Source organism: Cheilinus undulatus, linkage group 14, assembly GCF_018320785.1.
Source record: "Cheilinus undulatus linkage group 14, ASM1832078v1, whole genome shotgun sequence".
Lineage (NCBI taxonomy): Eukaryota > Metazoa > Chordata > Actinopteri > Labriformes > Labridae > Cheilinus > Cheilinus undulatus.
In genome coordinates, this window is record NC_054878.1 from 38,693,136 (window position 1) to 38,712,075 (window position 18,940).

At 39.4% G+C, this 18,940-nt stretch overlaps 1 protein-coding gene across 1 annotated transcript in view; it reads right to left on the reverse strand.

The window, feature by feature from the left end:
• Positions 1 to 18,940, reverse strand: part of scara5 (scavenger receptor class A, member 5 (putative)) — a 126,560-nt gene that overhangs the window by 30,178 nt on the left and 77,442 nt on the right. The window contains exons 8-10 of the mRNA XM_041805285.1: positions 18,564 to 18,644; positions 10,462 to 10,560; positions 561 to 626 (exon numbers count right to left, since the gene is read on the reverse strand). Of these exons, the coding sequence (XP_041661219.1) occupies positions 561 to 626; positions 10,462 to 10,560; positions 18,564 to 18,644 (246 nt within the window). The remainder of the gene's footprint in view (positions 1 to 560; positions 627 to 10,461; positions 10,561 to 18,563; positions 18,645 to 18,940) is intronic.

Here is an 18,940-nt window from a genome sequence, read left to right on the forward strand (position 1 = left end):
GTTTTCAGGGCCTTTTGATGTACTCTGAGCCATGTGGTTCTTCATCGTGTGTCGGAAACCGTGAGATTAAGCTGAAAGGAAAGCAGATCCTCTGATCCTTTTAACTTCCCACTGCAGTTTGCAGAGGATGTCAGGTGGAGTGGCGATGCACGGCGCTCATAAAGTCATCAGTTCATAAATTTTTGTTCTTGCATTATACAGTACACGGTTGGCTTTGGATCGTATGCATTGATTTATGTGCTGGTACTACGGCAGTGTGCCAAATAGGAATTTTACAGTGACTGTTTAACCAGACAACATTTTATTAGCTATACATTTCAGTAGTTTATCTTGTCATTTACTCATGCTTTTTGATAAATATTATGATTTCCTAGAATCATTTTACATTTGTATCACATTCATTTTATAATGCATGGCAAAAAAGTAATCCTGAAAATAGAAATACAGGTATGGAAAAGAACGTAAGCTGTTTCTGAAGGCAAAAATTACTTCCACTTAAAAGTTTGGATGATATGTGGTTACTTCACCCTTGTTAACTCATATCATAAAATAGGTCTTACCTGTTTTCTCTCCTCTGTCTCCTCGATCCCCTTTCTGCCCCTTCAGCCCTCTGTCTCCTCTGTCACCTGAAAACACAACAGAAAACTAAATAAGTATCCATTGAACCTTACAGAAGCAGAGATCAAATCTAACAAAATCAGTACCTTTACATACAGTTGGAAGAAGTCAAACAATTATTCCACTAAAATCTCACTTTTAAAATGCATAAAAACATGTTAGACTAAGGGCTGCACGGTGGCAAAAGGGTTAGTGCTGTTGCCTCGCAGCAAGAAGGTTCCTGGTTCACTTCAGGGCCGTTCTGTGCAGTTTGCATGTCCTCCATGTGCATGCATGGGTTCACTCCAGGTACAACAGCTTCATTTGGTTAGATGGTGACTCTAAATTGGCCTTGCTTTTTGTCTCTGTGTGTCAGCCCTGCGACTGACTGGCGACCAGTCCAGGGTGTACCCTGCCTCTCGGCCAACGACAGGCGGGATGGGCTCCAGCCCCCTGTGATCCCAAATGGGATTAGCGGTGCAGAAATTGGTTGAATGGAGTGAGATACTAAATAAATAAATCTAGACTAAACCAAGTTTCTTGAAGTTAGACCTAGATAACGAGGTTGGACATGAACTGTCTTTTGTATACACAGCAACAGAACCAGATTGAACTAGGCGTTTGTGCATGCTCCACAGTTTCTCTGACAATCTTTGACTTAGAAGCTGTTGAGCATTATTGTTAGGTATAGCAGATGTTGCATTGTTTTCTACCTCCAGATATCACCGTGGGTTAGAGTATTGGTTCCCAACCTGGGGCCCGGAACCCCCCTATTATGTTGAGATAGTGGATTTTTGTAAGTTGGAAGTTGTAATCATCAAGATAAAAAAAAAATCTTCCAATGTTTCACTTTTCTTGAGATGAATCTAGAATACATGGAAGTTTAATTTTCTGAATGAAATCATGGCAAAAAAAATAAAGAATCACTTTTACATGACATTCCAATTTCTTGAGAATCACATGTGTATCACCGACTACCGTTGGGAAGGCACACATGCCTGTGGCAATACACTGATTTTTCCAAGGAAAGTAATTCAGTTAAACTGAACAATCAAACTTTAAACATAGCTCTTCTTTAATACGCATGTACTTGTACAGAATTTTTAACAGGAATAAGCCTGACCAAAAAAACCCCTGAATAATCAGTGTATTAAACTCTCATTATCTGCACTAAATTGATAATAATCTCAGCATTTTCTGTAGTTAATGATGATTAATATCCCCATTTCAAAATTCCACTACACTACATGCTCGTGTTTCATTTTGGATTTTTTTTTTACTGTCTTAAACTTGGGGTAAATCACTTCCTGTGTGGATACAGACCTTATTTTGAAAGAAAAAGAAACTTTTGGAAGATGGATAAATTTGACATTAACTTAACTTTGAAAAAGGAACTTGTTATGGATTGAAAAGGAAATAATAGAACAGTAAAAAAGGTAAATGTTTGATAACACAAGGTGCAGATGGCTTCTGGCTTGTCCACTGATCTGTCTGAGTTTTTTTTTAAGGGAAACAAGACGTTAAAGAGCAGTGATGGACTTATTTTAAATCACTGTAGCTGCAGAGAAAAGCTGCAGTGGCTTCAACAAAGTATGCCAAAGGGAACAATAAAGCATGTGATAAATTGCAAAAAAAATATAAACTTACTAAAGACTTTAATTAATTCCTGTTTATGCATCAATCCTGACAACCCTAAAATAAAGTTGACTTTTTTCCCTTGAAAATCATTTGACAAAGGTAACCTGTATTTTATTAAAGACCATCAATGGTAGACCTATTTATCAGTTGACTCCAACACTCCCAACCTACTCTGTTCATCATGTGCACTGAAGTGTCACCCACAATATAGCACACGTAGCGGGAGGAAATGAAATCACTCACAGAAGCAGCTCAACTATCTCCAGGTTTAAATTTTACAACCTTTCCTCCACTTCACACCCATTTCCTCTCCTTCTACTCCCTTTGTATATTTTCAGAAAAAGCCTCTAAAGTAGTCATCCCTGTAATCTTGCCATGTGATATGGGCATAAAATGTAAAATTAGAGGAACCCCACCCTCCGGTCTGGGGCTTAATTTACCTCTAAAAGTTGTGGTTGGATGTCCTGTTTTTCTGTATTGGAGTGAAGGTGAAAGAGGTTGAAAGAGTGGAAGAAAGAAGAAGTATAACAGATTGTTTGGAGCGAAATTAGTGTACCAGTGTCAAGATTGCTTTTTGGAGTGTTAAGTGTTCATGCTTAGATGATGGAAAAGTTGATTTAATGCAGAGCTGCTCAATCAGTGTAAGTAAAATTCCTCTTATTTGTGGTTTCTGCAAGATTATCGTCATTTACCCACAACACCTCCCTCAAATCACTGTCTTGGATACCACTGTTTCTTTTTGTTTCATTCCAAACTACAATCTACTTCTAATGTCCAAGAGTAGACCCCAAAGAGTCACTTTTAGCACCATTTGTTGCTCATTTTCAGCCATGCAGTTTAAAAAACCACAAGTCTGTTTTTGCCATGAAGCTATAAGAGGATCAGCCTCAAGTCTGCAGTTATCCCACCTTTAATTTGACTCTTTTCACATCCAAAACCACAGTGCTGCTGCCAGCTGAGGTGACACTCTGTCCCACCTACCATGTGTAACTGCATGGGTGTGCTTCCAGGACTGAGTAGCGTAGCTAACACCACACCCAGCCTGTGACGTCCTTAAGCTGTTAGAATCACCTCTATCTCGACCACATCCTTAACAACTAAGTAAGACTGCAAGGCAAACACAAACACACTGGTGAGCTACTGCTCAGCCACAACAGATGCATCTCATTTCAGACTACAAATGCATTTTCTCTGTCGGTGGCCCTCAGTGGTGTGGATGGGTGAATGCTTAATAAGGCTGCTTTATCTCCACAACTGCTGGATGTACTTGAACTGAGTGGATTTAAGGGTGAACTCACAGTTTGGGCCAATTCATACTGGTTGTTGCCCCTTCCCCAGTCCTTTCCTGGACTGCACTTAAAATTCTCAGGCCTGAGCACGCTTATCTCTACATATATGTCATCATGTCATAATACAACACGTGTGACCATGGGTACAAGAAACATGGTGTGACAGTCAGTCCAATGGAGAACAACAAAGAGCATTGCAGCTTTGCTCTTTGTGGCTGATTTTGAGTTGCTTTGGTCAGATACACCCAAGGATTTCCAATTCATATTGATTATACATGATGGCCATGTTGGTTATCCATGTTTGTTTGCATGCATGAGCCGAAGCCCACAACTTTTAACTTTACTAGGGCCAGGAAAGAGCACAATATGGGGCATTTATACTTACCAAACAAACCAGACTTTGGGGGTCAAACATGCTTTGGCACAACATGTCTTGCCTAGTGGGATTGTGTTCTCAGCTGTTGAAGATGCTTAGAAGTTAAATGATAACAAATATGAGGATCAAATGACTTTCCAAAGGAACTAAGTCACCTTGAGAATATGGTGTAGCATTTTTCAGCAGGGTACCCTCATGTTTTCAGGTGTTGGCTGAACATAGCTGAGATGGGGCTGAATAATGGATTTAAAATCTAGATATTTTGTAAGCCAAAACAACCTCATCCATAATCATCCATGGTTGCAGCAAGCTAAGCAAATCAACCCAGACATCCCTCTCCACAGTGACAGTTTGCAACTCTTTCTAGGGGATCCCAAGGCATTCCCAGACCAGATAGGATATATAACCCTCAGAGGCATTCCGGGTATGCCCTGAGATCTCATACAAGTTGGCAACCCTGGAGGACCTCCACAGGAAGGCATCCTTGTCAGGTGCCTGAACCACCTCAACTGACCTTTTTTTGGTCAGAAGTAGCAGCAGCTCTGCTCAGGATCTCCGTAGTTGTCTGAACTCTTTGCCCTATCTCTAAGGCTGAGCCCAGCGGCCCTCCAGAGAAATTTCATTTCAGCCGCTTGCATCTGTACTTTGATTGTTTTGGTCATGAGGATGACCACAGGAGGAACACGACATTACGAAATGCAGTTTTAGGGGCGCAAACACCAAGATCCTTTCCCAAAAAATCACAAACAGAATTGTAACAATGGGAAACTCTGGTGAAGGGAAACACAGAGCAAAACTGTTAGACTTGGCCATTGTAGACTTAACCGTAGAATCATGGGAGGTTGCTACTGTATAATATGACTAAAGTATGATGACTACAGGTGGGGCTACACAGCAATAAGGTTCCTTATTTGCTTCCTGTCAGGGCCTTTCTATGCATTTGTGGGTTCTCTCCAGGTACTCCGGCTTCCTCCCATCACCAAAGACATGCTCATTAGGTTAACTGGTGACTCTAAACTGGCCTTAGGTGTGAGAATACCTTGTTGTCTGCCTTTGTATGTCAGCCCTTGATTGACTGGTGACCAGTCCAGGGTGCACCCTGCCTCTCACTCAATGACAGCTGGGATATTATTATTATTATAATTATTTTTTTATCTATATGTACTACGAGGAGGCCTGTAAGGGGTTCATCAGGAATATATGGTACTGTGACCCTTTCTTCTGTCAGTCTTTGCACTGTTGCTTATTCACTGGTATGCAATCACAAAAGCGACTGTTTTCTTGGGACCTCTTGGGGTTTCCTTGGAGTGATAGCAAATGTTTGGAGAGGTCTTCTGGAACAAGAGTTTAGCCATCAAGGACCCTGAGCCATCCATTCCTTTCCCCTGTAGTACTTTCTTTTAGTCTGACTGGCAGCTTTCAAGCTCCACAGAGTTGGAGTTGAGGACCAATGTCTATGAGTGGATTGTTGGCAGTGCATGCTGGCAGATATCTTACAAAGATTGATTACAGCTCAGTTTTTGTCAGAAGACTGTGAGTGTAAATGGCTTACTCTTTTTTCGCTTGCAACATGGAAAGTTTAACAGGGTAGAGACGGCATACCCTTCAAGGCCAGTGAACTTTGAACCAAATCAAACACTTCCAACAGAAAAAAGTTGTGTCTCCATCTAAAGACTCTGCACTCTAAAAACCTGCTAACATGTTATCCATCTTCAAGATAATTAAGGCTCTCCATCAGTGTAGTAGGGAGTTTTCTACCATAAAAGGTCAAATATAATTTGGCAGAAAATACTATCTGAGAATGCACGTTATACTCAGCTGATCAGTAATGCTTCATAACTATAGAAGCAGCCAACATTTAATGCACTCTTTGCTCATTCTATTCACCTTTCATCTATAAAAACAAACCATGAAGCTTCCCAGTGCTTTTCTTTACAAGCATTCAGCATCTCTCTTCCCTCCACAGTCAAACAACCTCCTTCCGCTGAGCCCCATTCACACCAGAAAGTCTACAAACTCTTCACCCTTCACTGGTTTGTTAAAACCACAACCAGACTCCAGATGGATGAAGCACACAGGCATTGTTATAAACTGCTAGAGTGTAGTTGACATCCACAAGGGATCCTTGTTTTTCTCATCTTGTCTCTATTTTATTCAGAGACACTTTTTTGTGCGTTGCTTAAAACTTAATGACAGAATTAGATTGTCAATCAAACAATGTCAACACCAAGACTCTTTTCACTTTTGTTTAGTCATAGTGGCCATCCCCCGTCTGTGCTAATTTTCAGTGTTTTCTTCACTCCAAACAAGTCAGAGGCCTATTAAACAAAATTACAATCTGAATCAATGATTTACAGCATAATGTGATTTCCTCTCAACTGCTTTTACTAAGTGATTTATACAAACACCACAAACAAGTGACAATCATTAGCAAAACATGATACTTCCACCACTCAGGATTTACTCTGAAGTTGTACAGAGTGTTCATAAACACCCTAATGTCTTCCACTGGTTTCTGAAGCAGAGTTTTGGAGCTTGTTAATGACAGTTGCAATTTTATAAATACTGTCTCAAACAAAGCAAAATCTGCAGTGTTGATATCTCAGGGTTAAACATTTCTGGGTTGAATTTAGTGATCCTGCTGGTTTCTTTTAAACTGGTGACATGTTGTTATGTTGTGATAAGACACAAGTGCACCATGGGCAAAGTTATCCACTGAGTTATCATCTGTGACTTTAGGCAATCCTAAAGGACACTTGGGGAAAATTTTTCATCAGTATGGATTGCCTTGCTATGAGGTCGACTCTCTGTTTTTTTTTGCCTTTTTTAGGCTTTTCTAACAAAAATATGTGCCCCTGGTCTGTCCACAATCCCCTCAAGTACCCCTCTCTTTCTCCACCTTTCAGAAAATGTGTGCTGAAACAAGCAGTTCTCAGATTTTCCCCTCATGATGTCATGTGGGGAGTTAGCAACGCCCCCAGGTTTGGTTGGCCCTCCCTGCTTGGAAGACAGCTCTGCCCTCCTCTTCTGATGTTCCCCTCAGCTGCTAGCTGAGATGCTGGATAGCTCAGTGGGTTACCCTGCTGACTGGTCTGGATGGTTGATGGTTCAAATCCCAGTCAGTACAGTTTGGGCCCTTTGGAAAGGTTTTTAACTTCGGATAAAAGAGTCTGCTTAATGATATTGTGACATCAGGACACAGACACAGAAACAGCTTGTTCTGAGAAGGACTGCAACAGATGGGTTTTTAGGCATGGAAAAATCCCACACCGGAGGGTTTTTACAGCAACAAACCTCACAGGCATGTTTTGGGGACCTCTTAGAGCAATATAAACTTGTCTTAAAAGGGTATAATATGTCCCCTTTAAGCAGATTCTTTTCTGCCAAGGCCAAGTAAAACTGCAAATCCAATTTGCAATGAAACGGTTCAGTGGTTAAACATATGATGAGCAAGTTTCTGAATGAATGTAGGTTATAATATAGAATAAGCTATTGTTTGAATTATTTTAAAAACACATAAGATGAGGAACCTAATAATAAGTGCACATTAAATTGCAATCGTAATATTTGGGAAGAAATTGCAATTACATCATTTTTTCAAATTGTTCAGCCCTAGTAATGATGATAATAGAAAACTTTAAATGATTGCTGTTGATTCATTGTTGGATATATTAGGAAATGTGATTCATAGTAGAGACACAGAACGAAATGAATAAGTGGGACTATTAAAAGTTAATAAAAGAATCTAGTATTAAGAAGCTGTGTGTTGAAATTTTGACATTCGCTATCATAATGCATAAGGAATTTAATAATTTTGCAAGAAGTGTTCTCCTTCCAAAGACTAATGCTATACAGGGGTCCATGGGATTACAAAGTTTGGGAACTTGTGCATTAATCTATTTACAAATGAACCAAAACTAAAGTGGATTCTGTTACATAGTGTTGAGCCATACACATGAGGACAACAGAGCAGTCTGATTCCAAAGGTTTTAGCACCACTGGCCAACACTGAGACTGTGGGACTCCAACACAGGACATTTCAGCCAAATCAAACTGTGATCAGAAACAGCTGTTGGCTATGCACAGATTTATACACAAACACACACTGACATGCTGACCTAAAAAGGACTAAATCACCTTATCTTGTTAGTCATGGGTACGTTTTTCCTAAAACTACCCTGTGTGTGTGTTTGTTTTCAGTGGTGGAGTCCAGCTGGTGATGCCAAAGAGGAAACACCAACAGCCTGACTCCAAGGCTTTCATGTAGATAAAGACTAAATGGATAAGTGGATGTAAGAAAAAGAAGATGGTGAAAAGACAGTAAATGTGTTGCCCCTGGTCATTGAAGTTATCTTGTGTTCAGAGAAAATCTGTTTTAGAAAGAAGAGGGTAATAATATTTGTGTCATAACATCTTGTCCTCATGTCTACTTTGGAAACTTAAATGCTCTTGTCAAAAGAAGGTAATGTGCAGTGGAAAACCAATGGATATGAACATTTGTGTTCTCTTACTAATAATGGCATAAACAGCTGTCTTGACACTATTAAATACTCATTATGGATACTGCATCATATGAAAGAATTACTTGGCCAACTTCAAAGTATTAGTCTCTCTACAAGAACACACAATAATGACATGAGTAGTTTCTGTGGAATTGTACTGGGCCTCTGCATGCCTTGAAAAGTGTTAGGAAAATAATAACCAGCGCTCCACCAATGTCTGTGATTAATCGTTTCATTTGAGGCATTTCAAGGACTGATTTTTGGCTTTTCTCATACTGAGACAGCTTTAATAGAAGACTGAAAGCTCTTCTTAACGACAACTTGATGAATGAAGACGAGAGGAAAAACTACTGTGGGTTTTATTAAGGGTTGGATGGATAAGTGGACTAATTGTAGACAAAATAAGTAGCCATAAAAAACTCATATACTCCTTTATAAAATCCAGATCACCTATGGCAGAACTGTCTTACTCCATGCTTCATCTTACACAGCTGACGACTGTCTTGGTCTGCACACACAACAGAGCATCTGTCGGCCTGTTTAGGGCTTTAACACAAGCTCTGTGCTGCAACAGAGTGACTCAGTTTGACTTTATCCCAATGCTGCTGAGATACATATGATAATAGCCTAAACAACTGCTTAAATATGTGCTTCAACTTTCTTGTTTTAAGCCCATGATGATTTAAAGAAGCAGGCTGTGGCTTTAAAATTGGTCAGAGAAGCAGCTGTAGAAGTTAAATCGATAATAAACACGCTATTTCAATGAGTTTTCAATCATCAAATGTACTTCAAGAAATTAAATTTGTAAAAGCGTGGTTTCCCATTAACGTGCTGTTGCCAAGAATATCATACTGTGACTGCTGTATAAGATAACTGTGAATGTATTCAGTTCACTTGTTATGATCTGTCATATGTTAAACTACAGTAAATAAAGAGTTAAAAACAAACTAACAAACAAAACAGTGATATACTATCATGTACAACTGCTGTATTCTCAACCAGTCTAACACCAGGACCCACCACCACCTCCATAAGAACAGCTTGTGACCCAAATTTCTTACATTTTTTAATCATAACTAGATTTTGTTGTCAGTGAAAAATTGAGCTGTTTGGACTTGGGGTGGATCAAAAGATATGGTGAAACAAAGAATTGGAGAAATCTCCTTCAAAATAAAAGTGCATAATAGACTTTTAGCTTCATTTTTCCACAAGGCACAAGTCAGTGATTCCACTAAAAAATGGTTTTGCGTCAAACTTTTGGGTCCCAAACAGCCAGTTGAGGACCAAGGCACTAAATAATAAAAAAATGGGGAAAAGGGAAACTGGCTCTCAAACGTTGTTCCTATAAAAGAGTCAGTCTTTTTGAACCAGCTGGCTTGTGAATGAGATCACTTAACTAGTGTACATCTCCTAGGGCGATCTAGGAACTGACTACTTTAAAACTACTTCTTTTCCCTTAAGTAAACCACTGTTTGTGTATGAAGACAACTGGATATAGGCGACAAAGCTTAGTGTTAGTTCATGGAAGTTATACACCCAGCTGTGATCAGCTGATGGCCAGTTGATCCCAGTTATCGTCTTCCAGCTCCCACAGCTCTCTCTCTCCACATAGCGGTCCATTTAAATATGACACACTTCTCACTAATCTCTGCTGGCATCAATGCTGATGTCCCACACTGCTGCTGCTGCTGGCAAAGCTTAACCTCCTCCACCCTAGCCTCCTCTCTTATAGCATAAAGTTTGTTGCACCCTCATATTCAGAATCATCCTATGGATTAATTGCTTCTGAACTAATTTAATAGTATTTGATATACATTGTCATAAATGTATCTATCCATATTGGGGTTTCTAGCTATGCACTCCTTGGAAAGTCAAAACATGCTGCTTGACTAACCCTGGGTGCATGTTTTGAAAAGAGCTTTCTTTGCCAAGTTAGACTGTATAACCATTTTTACATAAAATGGTTAAATGTATGAAAAGAGTTTTCCTGATTAAATAACGTTTTGTGCCTCCACATGATTCGTTAGATTTACTTTCTTGGACAGTATTTTATACTCACCTCTTGGACCAACAGGCCCAATGTCTCCTTTTTCTCCCTGAATGCCTTTGTCTCCTTTCATCCCCTGAGGCCCCTGGTTGCCTTTTTCTCCTGTAATCCCTGAAACAACAAACACATACCCTTTATATATCAATAAATCATGACAGTCAACAGTGAAAGCAGTGTAGTCATGATACACAGCAATTTTGATCATTACACTTTTATTGACAGTAGCTTTGGCATCGTTCAAACTCCTTTTAGCTGAGGGATTTTATCCAGTCTGAGGGTAAATCTTATTAAGTGCACTGGATGAAAATTCTTAGACATTTTCAGAAATATAATTAAAATTTTCAAATCCATCCTTTTCTTTTCCTGGCAGTTTTAGAATAACTCTGCTGAATGAATTCCAGATGGAGTATGTTCTGGTTGGTTCCACTAAATAAAACGTTTTAGAAGTCCTTTTTAGCTCCTGGTGTTGATTTTTCCCATTTAAATTGTATCCATGTATAAAACACCTGGTTTATTTTCAGTTAGAAATCAATGGAATCAGGACTTTGTCCTAATAGTCTTTCATATCTTTGTTAATTTCTATCATTTCCTTTCAAATACAACCCTAAATAATAAAAGTAAAAATGTGATGCCTTTATGGACACATTGTTGCTTTCAGTTGCTCTCCACCCTCCTATTATTAAAATCAACAAAAAAGGGGCTGTTAGTGCTGCACAAGTTGGTCTCTGTTGTTCCACCATCTGCCAGTGCTTCACTCCTGAATACTTGCTGACTCAGGAAGAACAATGTTATAAATTTTTCTTCCATTAAAAAGTCCTTTATATTCTGGCAAACTCCAACCCACTGCCACACAGTGAGAACACTTGTTTATAGCCAGCACTCTAATGACTCAAGAATAATGGGGTAATTGTGTGTTTAAAGCACTTTTGTCATATGTCGCCTTGTCCTGATATGCTCTGATTACACTGTTGTTTCTGGCAATCTGAATGAAACAATTAGACCCCACACATGACAGCCAAACACAAAAAAATAAAGTGATGATGGACGACGTCATGTTTTCTGTGGTTTGCTGTCTCTGTGCTGTGAAGGGTCAATAACTCTCTACTCAGGATCCTATTGGGAAAATGGTATTAATCATATTTTGGAAGGAGTGAAGAAGTGTTCCTAGTGTTTGTGCAGGGAAAGTCCAATGAGATGGTTTCATGAATCCAAAAGGATTTAAAAGTCTGAATGCAACGATGGATTCTTTGGTTGCGAATGAAGCAACAGAAGTAAAGGGTTGTTTGATAAATTAAAAATGAAGCCCTGCTTTTACCATGGATGGTCCAGCATCAGCCATCAGAGCGGAAACACAGAAAATGTCAATTCTGGTGTCTTTAACATCACTTTGGAAAGCCAGTGGACTGGACAGATTCCATGTCTGCCATCAGGCAGATCTCCTTCAAAAGCTCCAACCTAAAATGATTGTTCCTGCTCTGGAACTGACCAATCAGCATCATTTGAGGAAAACGAGGCAGGCATGGTTTAGTTGTATACCATGCTGGTAAACAGCAACCACTGAAGTGATTAGCTTGGATGTCGTTATTGTGCAGCACAGTTTTTATCAGAACTGGATCACATTTCATGACTACAAGATGAGCAAGGATTTGCATTGAAAGCTTTACTTGAAGAGATGTTTTTTGCTTTTCTCCCATCCGGCTTCCGCGTGAGTTTGGTTCACAACTGGCTCCACTTATAGTTAACAAGGATAGCAGCAACTGTGTCGAGGTCACTCTGGAGCTAAACATGCCCACTACATCATATGCTTCATCTCTCTGATTGGTCTGTAATGAATGAGACGGACACAACACTCATCCAATCCCCCTCAAAGATTTTTTTTTAAGGTTCTGCCCTTCCCATACACTCATGATGGGCAGTTGCCCAGATGGCTGTGAGAAAAAAAACCCATGCAATGGATATATGAAACAGTCTATCCTGTGTGTCAGGTTATGTATCACAGTATTCAGCATAGACAGTAGAAAGCATTGGACAAAGCCTGTGTGACGTCAGCTGTTTGATTACAATAGGTGGACTCAAACTGCTTTTGAAGCTAATCCGTGGCGGCCTCTATATTGAAATCGCTGTCTCAATCAAACTTTGGATCAACATAACCGCAAACAAGAGCCTGCCCACCGAGCTTGACCTCCTGTCAACTAAGCTAGCACTAAAGCTGGCCTTCTGGAGGTAGCGTCTGCCTGTCATACTATCCGTCAATCAAATGAGATCAGTGCGCAGTGAGGTTTTTCCTAAATATAATCGAAACGATTGTGGTGCAAAAAATTCACCTCCCCTACAGTGAGAGGACATGAGGACATTAGCTAATGAGACATGTTTCGTTTTTTTGAACCAGGCTGTAAAACAGGTTATTTCTTGTGTAAAAAACAGCTTTTTAAAATGTGTTGTGTACGGGACTTGCGGTGTTCCTGCAGCCAGCCTTAAGTGAATACTCGTCATATTGTAAATTTTTGCACTTCCGCATTGGCTTCATTTTTCAGGTTGCCGCTTGTATTCACTGATGAGTACTAGTGGTGCGTTCAAGTTGTTGTCCTAACTTAGAAATTCCAAGTTGCCAATAAGATATGTCACCAAAACTGTGCCCTGAACTCTGAATCCTGAGTCGGAAACTGGGAGAAAATTCAGTACTTTAGGGTTACCAACTTGTACCAACTGGAATGTATTCAACTCAGGTGTGATGTCATCCCCAGCCCCGACTTTCAAGTTCTGAGTCAAATGGACTGCAGCACAAGTACTCAGGGTGCATCATGTGCAGCTGGTCAGTAGGAGAATTGCCTGATACACGTCTCATGAACAGGCAATCTTAAGAATAGAGGGCTCGCCTTTTTTTCACGAGACATGTGGCTCTCACACAAAATAGAGAGGAAATAAAAAATAGAGAGCAAGATTTAATCTGTTTTAGAAGATTTCTAAGTCCACATTGTTTGAATATGTCTTCAGTTTGTTTCTTGATGACTCTACTGAGCAGAAATGTGTCTGTATAAAGCTGTTCTCTAAACTTCTACTGCTGGTGATGCTCTCCGTTTCCACATCGGTAGAAAATGTCACAGACAGGAAAAACACAGTACGAGTACACTTAAAATTGTGTGCCTTTCAAAGTAAAAGCCTGGTTTAGCATTTCTTTGGAGACACTCCTTCTGTTTCACCAGAATGCTTATATTCTGAAATTTTCCTGGCTCTGTTTGGCTATTAATCTAGTCTGAGGGAGATTTATTAAGGTAATACTTATGAATAAATACAGGGCTAAGACAGCAGAGAGACACAGCCAACACACAGCACACATGTCTGGTATGGAAGCCATGATAGTGAATGCCAGAGTAGACACGCTCAGCAGCTGCATGAAGCAAAACACTCAGGTGGCAAGAGGTGCCATGTGACCTGTTTGTATACAGTCAAAACTAGGATGCTTTTTCTTCAAAACCAGGATGCTAGTATAGAGAGTGTAGCAGGGATGATGTATTTTGAGGCCAATCCAAAGGTAAACACTGTGCTGGTTCCATCAGCGAAAGGCTATATCTTAGTTTTACATGGTTTTTGGTTTACTGCTGAAAATAAGCTCTGGAAAAAAAAAATAAATTAAGAAAAAAAAAAAAAAAAAAAAAAAAAAAAATATATATATATATATATAGTCTCAAAATTATCCTCACAAATGAACACCACTCACATAGTTTTGAACTGTCAACCCAGTCCCAGGCACATGAGATGTTACGCTCCCTCGGGAAGTCTGAATGATCTTGACTTGTTAACATTCAAACAAACAGTGTCGAAGCCAAGATGCGTCTAACAGGTCCAGTCTGAAACAGACTTTTGGCTAAAGAAACCACACCTCTGTCGACTGACTTCAGCATCCCCACCACTAAGCTTCTATCTTTTTTTTTTTTTTTACAAGTTCTTCCTTACTCTCTAAAAAAGTCTTTCTTCTTAGTGTGGCAAAAAATTAAGAAGCTTGAATAGAGTTTTTATCAGTGCAAAACACACACTGGGTGGATGAGTTTTTATATTTGGCGTGATGACGTTTAATGTCATCATGCCACTTTTCATAAGGTGTACAAAAAACTTTGAAATCCACAAGTGGGGCCAATGTATTTTACGTTAGAAAAATGTTAATACCTGTTAACTTTGTGTTTAGCACAAACTGAACACTCATAAAAAAAACCCCAAAGACTTTGAGATGAGGGAACCAGAGTAAAATCATCATTACTACACTACTGTATAGGTTAAACACATTTATTCTCCAGGGTGATGATATAGCAACATATTTTTACCCCCTACATTAGAGATGGCTTTCCTCCCTGAAGACCACAGCCTAACGACTGTTGGCGGTACCTCTGTTTAGTCTCTAATTTGGTCCTGGGGGCTGCTCCATTAAGTTTGGTATGTTTCCATGCTTTCTATTAAAGAGTCCTTCCCTGCAGTACAGTAAGAAATTCATTTCACATTTCTTAGACTTATGGCAGCAGTAGGGGGTTTTCCTTTCAGCAGATAGATAATGCTTCTTGGAAATGTCTTGCAGAAGCTGCAGTTCATCGGCCCAGGAATGCAGGATGGATGATGACGAGGGAGGAGCTGAGAGGGTGATGATTCAAGAGGTACCAAGCTGGACAGGGTCCTGAAAAACATCTGGATTCAAACTGTAGCTGTTCCTATCTTACCCTAGTTATGAAAAATGGTCATTTTGGTGCCAGTTCTGTCTGGATGGAGGTTCATGCTGTGGTTTTGTGTGGAATGACCTGCAAGACAAAGATAGACGACCCGTCCCACTGGCCCTGTCCACACCCTGTCTGAAAATATATCCCCATCCAAAGTCTGGGTCCGTGTTTTCATAGGCAGATTTATATGACCATTTTTATTCTCTGTGCATATTGCATTATTAATGCAATGTAATGTAATCACAAAAGCAGAGGTAGAAACCACAGCCAAAGTCTGCCCTGTGTGAAAAAGAGCTAGATTTTCACCTTTCATGCCACTCAAACTGAAATCCTACTGCATATAAAACAGCTTGTAACTCAATGTGATGTTTACATTGGACGTTTATAGGGCAGGTAAATTTCATGACCCATGGGATTGTTAAAAATCATCAAAAAACCACAGCAGGAAAGAAGTAAACCAGGAAATCAGGTATTAAGGGACTCTGTGAATCTGTGGCTTCACATGAATTCACTAGAAATAGTTTAACACCCAGAATAATACCATGAAATTCTGATGTTTTCTTTCTTTCAAGCATGAAGGAGATTTACAGTGCTTTCAACCCTGCAGTAGCACAGTACTCCCTATGATTGAGGCTTCTTTTAAGTGGTTTGCACCAAAGATTGAACCTTATAGGAGCTGTTTTCGTACATGCTTTAGGCTGATATGCCTGAAGTCTTCCTGAGTTGATTTTTTTTACCACACATGCTGGAATTTTTCCCATGCAACAGTCTGCCATGCTATGTTTAGAGTTTTTGTCTTTACATGTAATTCTGCAAAATCACAGCATCAACAAAAAAGCCAAAAAAAATTCAGGAAAACCAAAAACGTATTGAATAAGTTTCATTACTTGCACTGAGAGTGCAACAGTAACCGGATATAACCATCACCACCTCTCCCCCTTGCGTTAACCCTTAATGTTTTTTTTTTTTCTTCATTTGAATTTTGAGAGGATGTAAGGATGTGCAAAACTTTCTCCAATGAGCTCAACCTGACATTTAGTAGATTTATCAAGATTAAAGTATTTTAAAATCTGTTTTAAGACACACATTTTTAGGCCCTAAAACTGTCACTTTAATCACAACTTGAGCAACATGGGGGACAGAAAAATCCTTGCTTTGTACTGAGGTTGATAAACTACATTTAATGGGCATCTCGTCTTAAATCCATAGGCTCAGTGATCTTACGGTGTTTTTCAATAGGGAGCTTTGACCTCTTTTCTACTGTCACATGTCAAAGGAATTGCTCAGTGTTTTGGCAGTAAACTTATCCACGCTTCTCTGACATTTAGATGAGAAGATGGATACTATGTTCATTTCTGTCAATCAACTGTAAAGCTGGAGCCAGGAGGTCTTCTTAGCTCAGCACAGACACTGGAAAAAAGTGGAAACTGCTCTCCACAACGTCATCTATGTTTTATCTTTCAAATTTTAATAAGACAAAAATCAAACTGTAAAAATGACAAGTTGGGGTTTTATGGGGGATTTCGTGCCTTACTATTTTTTGGCAAAAGAATGACCTGTCATGTCTTCGCAGTCTCCAACAGGTTTCATCTTGCCAAAGAACAGCTGATTTTTTCCAACATCTTCCTTTTTTTGGAGCAAGCCAGTCGAGGTATCCTGCCTTCATTTTAGCGACACAGTGGGCAAAAGCCCGTCTCAGACTGGGTGTGTGTGATGCACATCTCTGCTTCAGCACAGCTTGGTTTGCATGTTAACAAGTCAGGGCTTCTGCCTGACAGCGTGTGTGCTGCGTTTTGCGCATGAGATGGAGAAACTAGGGAATAGAAGGCTTGGTGGTTTTTACGCAAGCTGTGTGCAGCTTAGTCAAAATGGATAAAAAATGACTGACAGAGGGCCATATTTACCCTGTTTATGGAGATATCTATGTCCACACTGGTAAGACATGTCTGCAATGTGTTTCTTCATGACCTGGGTGAAGGTCACAAGCCAAAATGGGCTGAGTCTAATCAAGTTAATCTTTAAATGTCTACTATTTATGAAGCTCTCTGTACTGTCCTAAGAGTAGCCTTTGTTCAAAGCTAGACAGTTTGCTAACAAGTTGAAATCCTCCAAGAAATGCAAGGTGCAACTTTTTTTTTTTTACATTTATTGATTGATATATAACTGTAATAAAGTAAAAACTGTAAAAATGAATTAAAATAATGAAAAGAGAAAATAAGGCAGAATCAAAGACCATCAACTGCAAACTCAATGCTGGTTGGCTGAAAAATACCAACTACAAATTTACGATAAAAATGTTACACACAACTCAAATGTTACTTTGTGTCTCTTGCTTTACCATAAAAAAATAACATAATATAAATGGTATAAGCTCAACCTGACACACCAGATAGACTGTTTCATAGATCCACCGCAAAGGATATATCTCACATTAATCTGAGAAACCTCCCTTACAAAGCATTTGGGAAGGGCAGGACTTTTAAAAATGTTTTTGAAAGGTGATTGGACAAACATTCTGTCTATCACATTCACTATAGTCCAATCAGAGCAACAAGACAAGGCATGCACAGCTCAGGTAGTAAACACAAGCTCGGCAGGCAGGTGCATAAACAATGAAGCTTGTTCGGTGGATAAGACTCTTGTTGAGGCTGGTCAAGACAAGAGTCAAACATCTCCTTCACCAAGAGAAGCTTTCAGTGCGACTCCTTGCTCTTGTTTTAAAAAAGAAATGTGGCCCAGTTCTGATATAACTGCCACTATACTAAAGCTACATCCAAGCTAATCACTAAACCGCTGCAGACATTGTTATCAGCTTGCAACTGCCTCATTCTCCTTAAATGGTGCTGATTGCTTAACTCTCTACCTGGAACAATCATTTAAGATCGGAGCTTTGCAAGATGGATTTACCTGATGGCAGACCTGGAATCTGGCCAATCCATCCTCTTTTATACTCTGCATCACTGAACTAAGAGTGGATTCTGGTACAAGCTCTGAGACTTAATGTTTATTCCCTATCAAAAATAGGCCTTCCTGTTCTCTACATGAGTTCTCACAGAATTTGAAAGATCTGCTTTTAGTTAGCATACAAAATTGGAATTTACTCTAGAAATAATTTGAAATGACACAGTTACCACGAAATAACTGCATATTTTAACTTCATTTGTGTTAGGGCTTCAGATTTCATTTATTGTTTCATCCATCTTAATTCTCTGGTCACATCTGAACTTCTGAGTTTTACTTGCTTCTGCTTGATTTCTCTGTATCTGCTCTGTTTTACACCTTGACACCTCTGAGAATGAGGGCTGTCCCTAAATTTGTCCCCTAAAGATTTAAAAAAAAAATGATGATGATGAAAACCATTGCTTTTTTTACAGTGTACTAAATAATAAAGGGTTGTCTGGTTGTGCTCACCTCTTAGTCCTGAAAACCCTGGAGGCCCTGAAGGCCCTATTGGTCCAGTATCTCCCTTCTCTCCTTTTGGCCCTGGAGGACCTGCAGAAAGACAAAAAAAATTAGATAACAATTAAAGACATGAAGCATCAGTATACTTTGACAACAATACAAGACATGTGATTGCTGACAGCCACTTTTGAATCCTTTATTACCTGCATGATCATACATCTGCATACAGCTAGACAAAGATAGAAGGCCTTTGGGCTCAGTTAGTTTCATGTTGATGGCTTATCCTTCACATTTTCAATACTGATAAAGGTGGTAGAATATAAAATGTAACATTAAACACTTTCAGCTAAAGTTCAAAGAAAATTTTACACTAAGCTCCGTAAAAA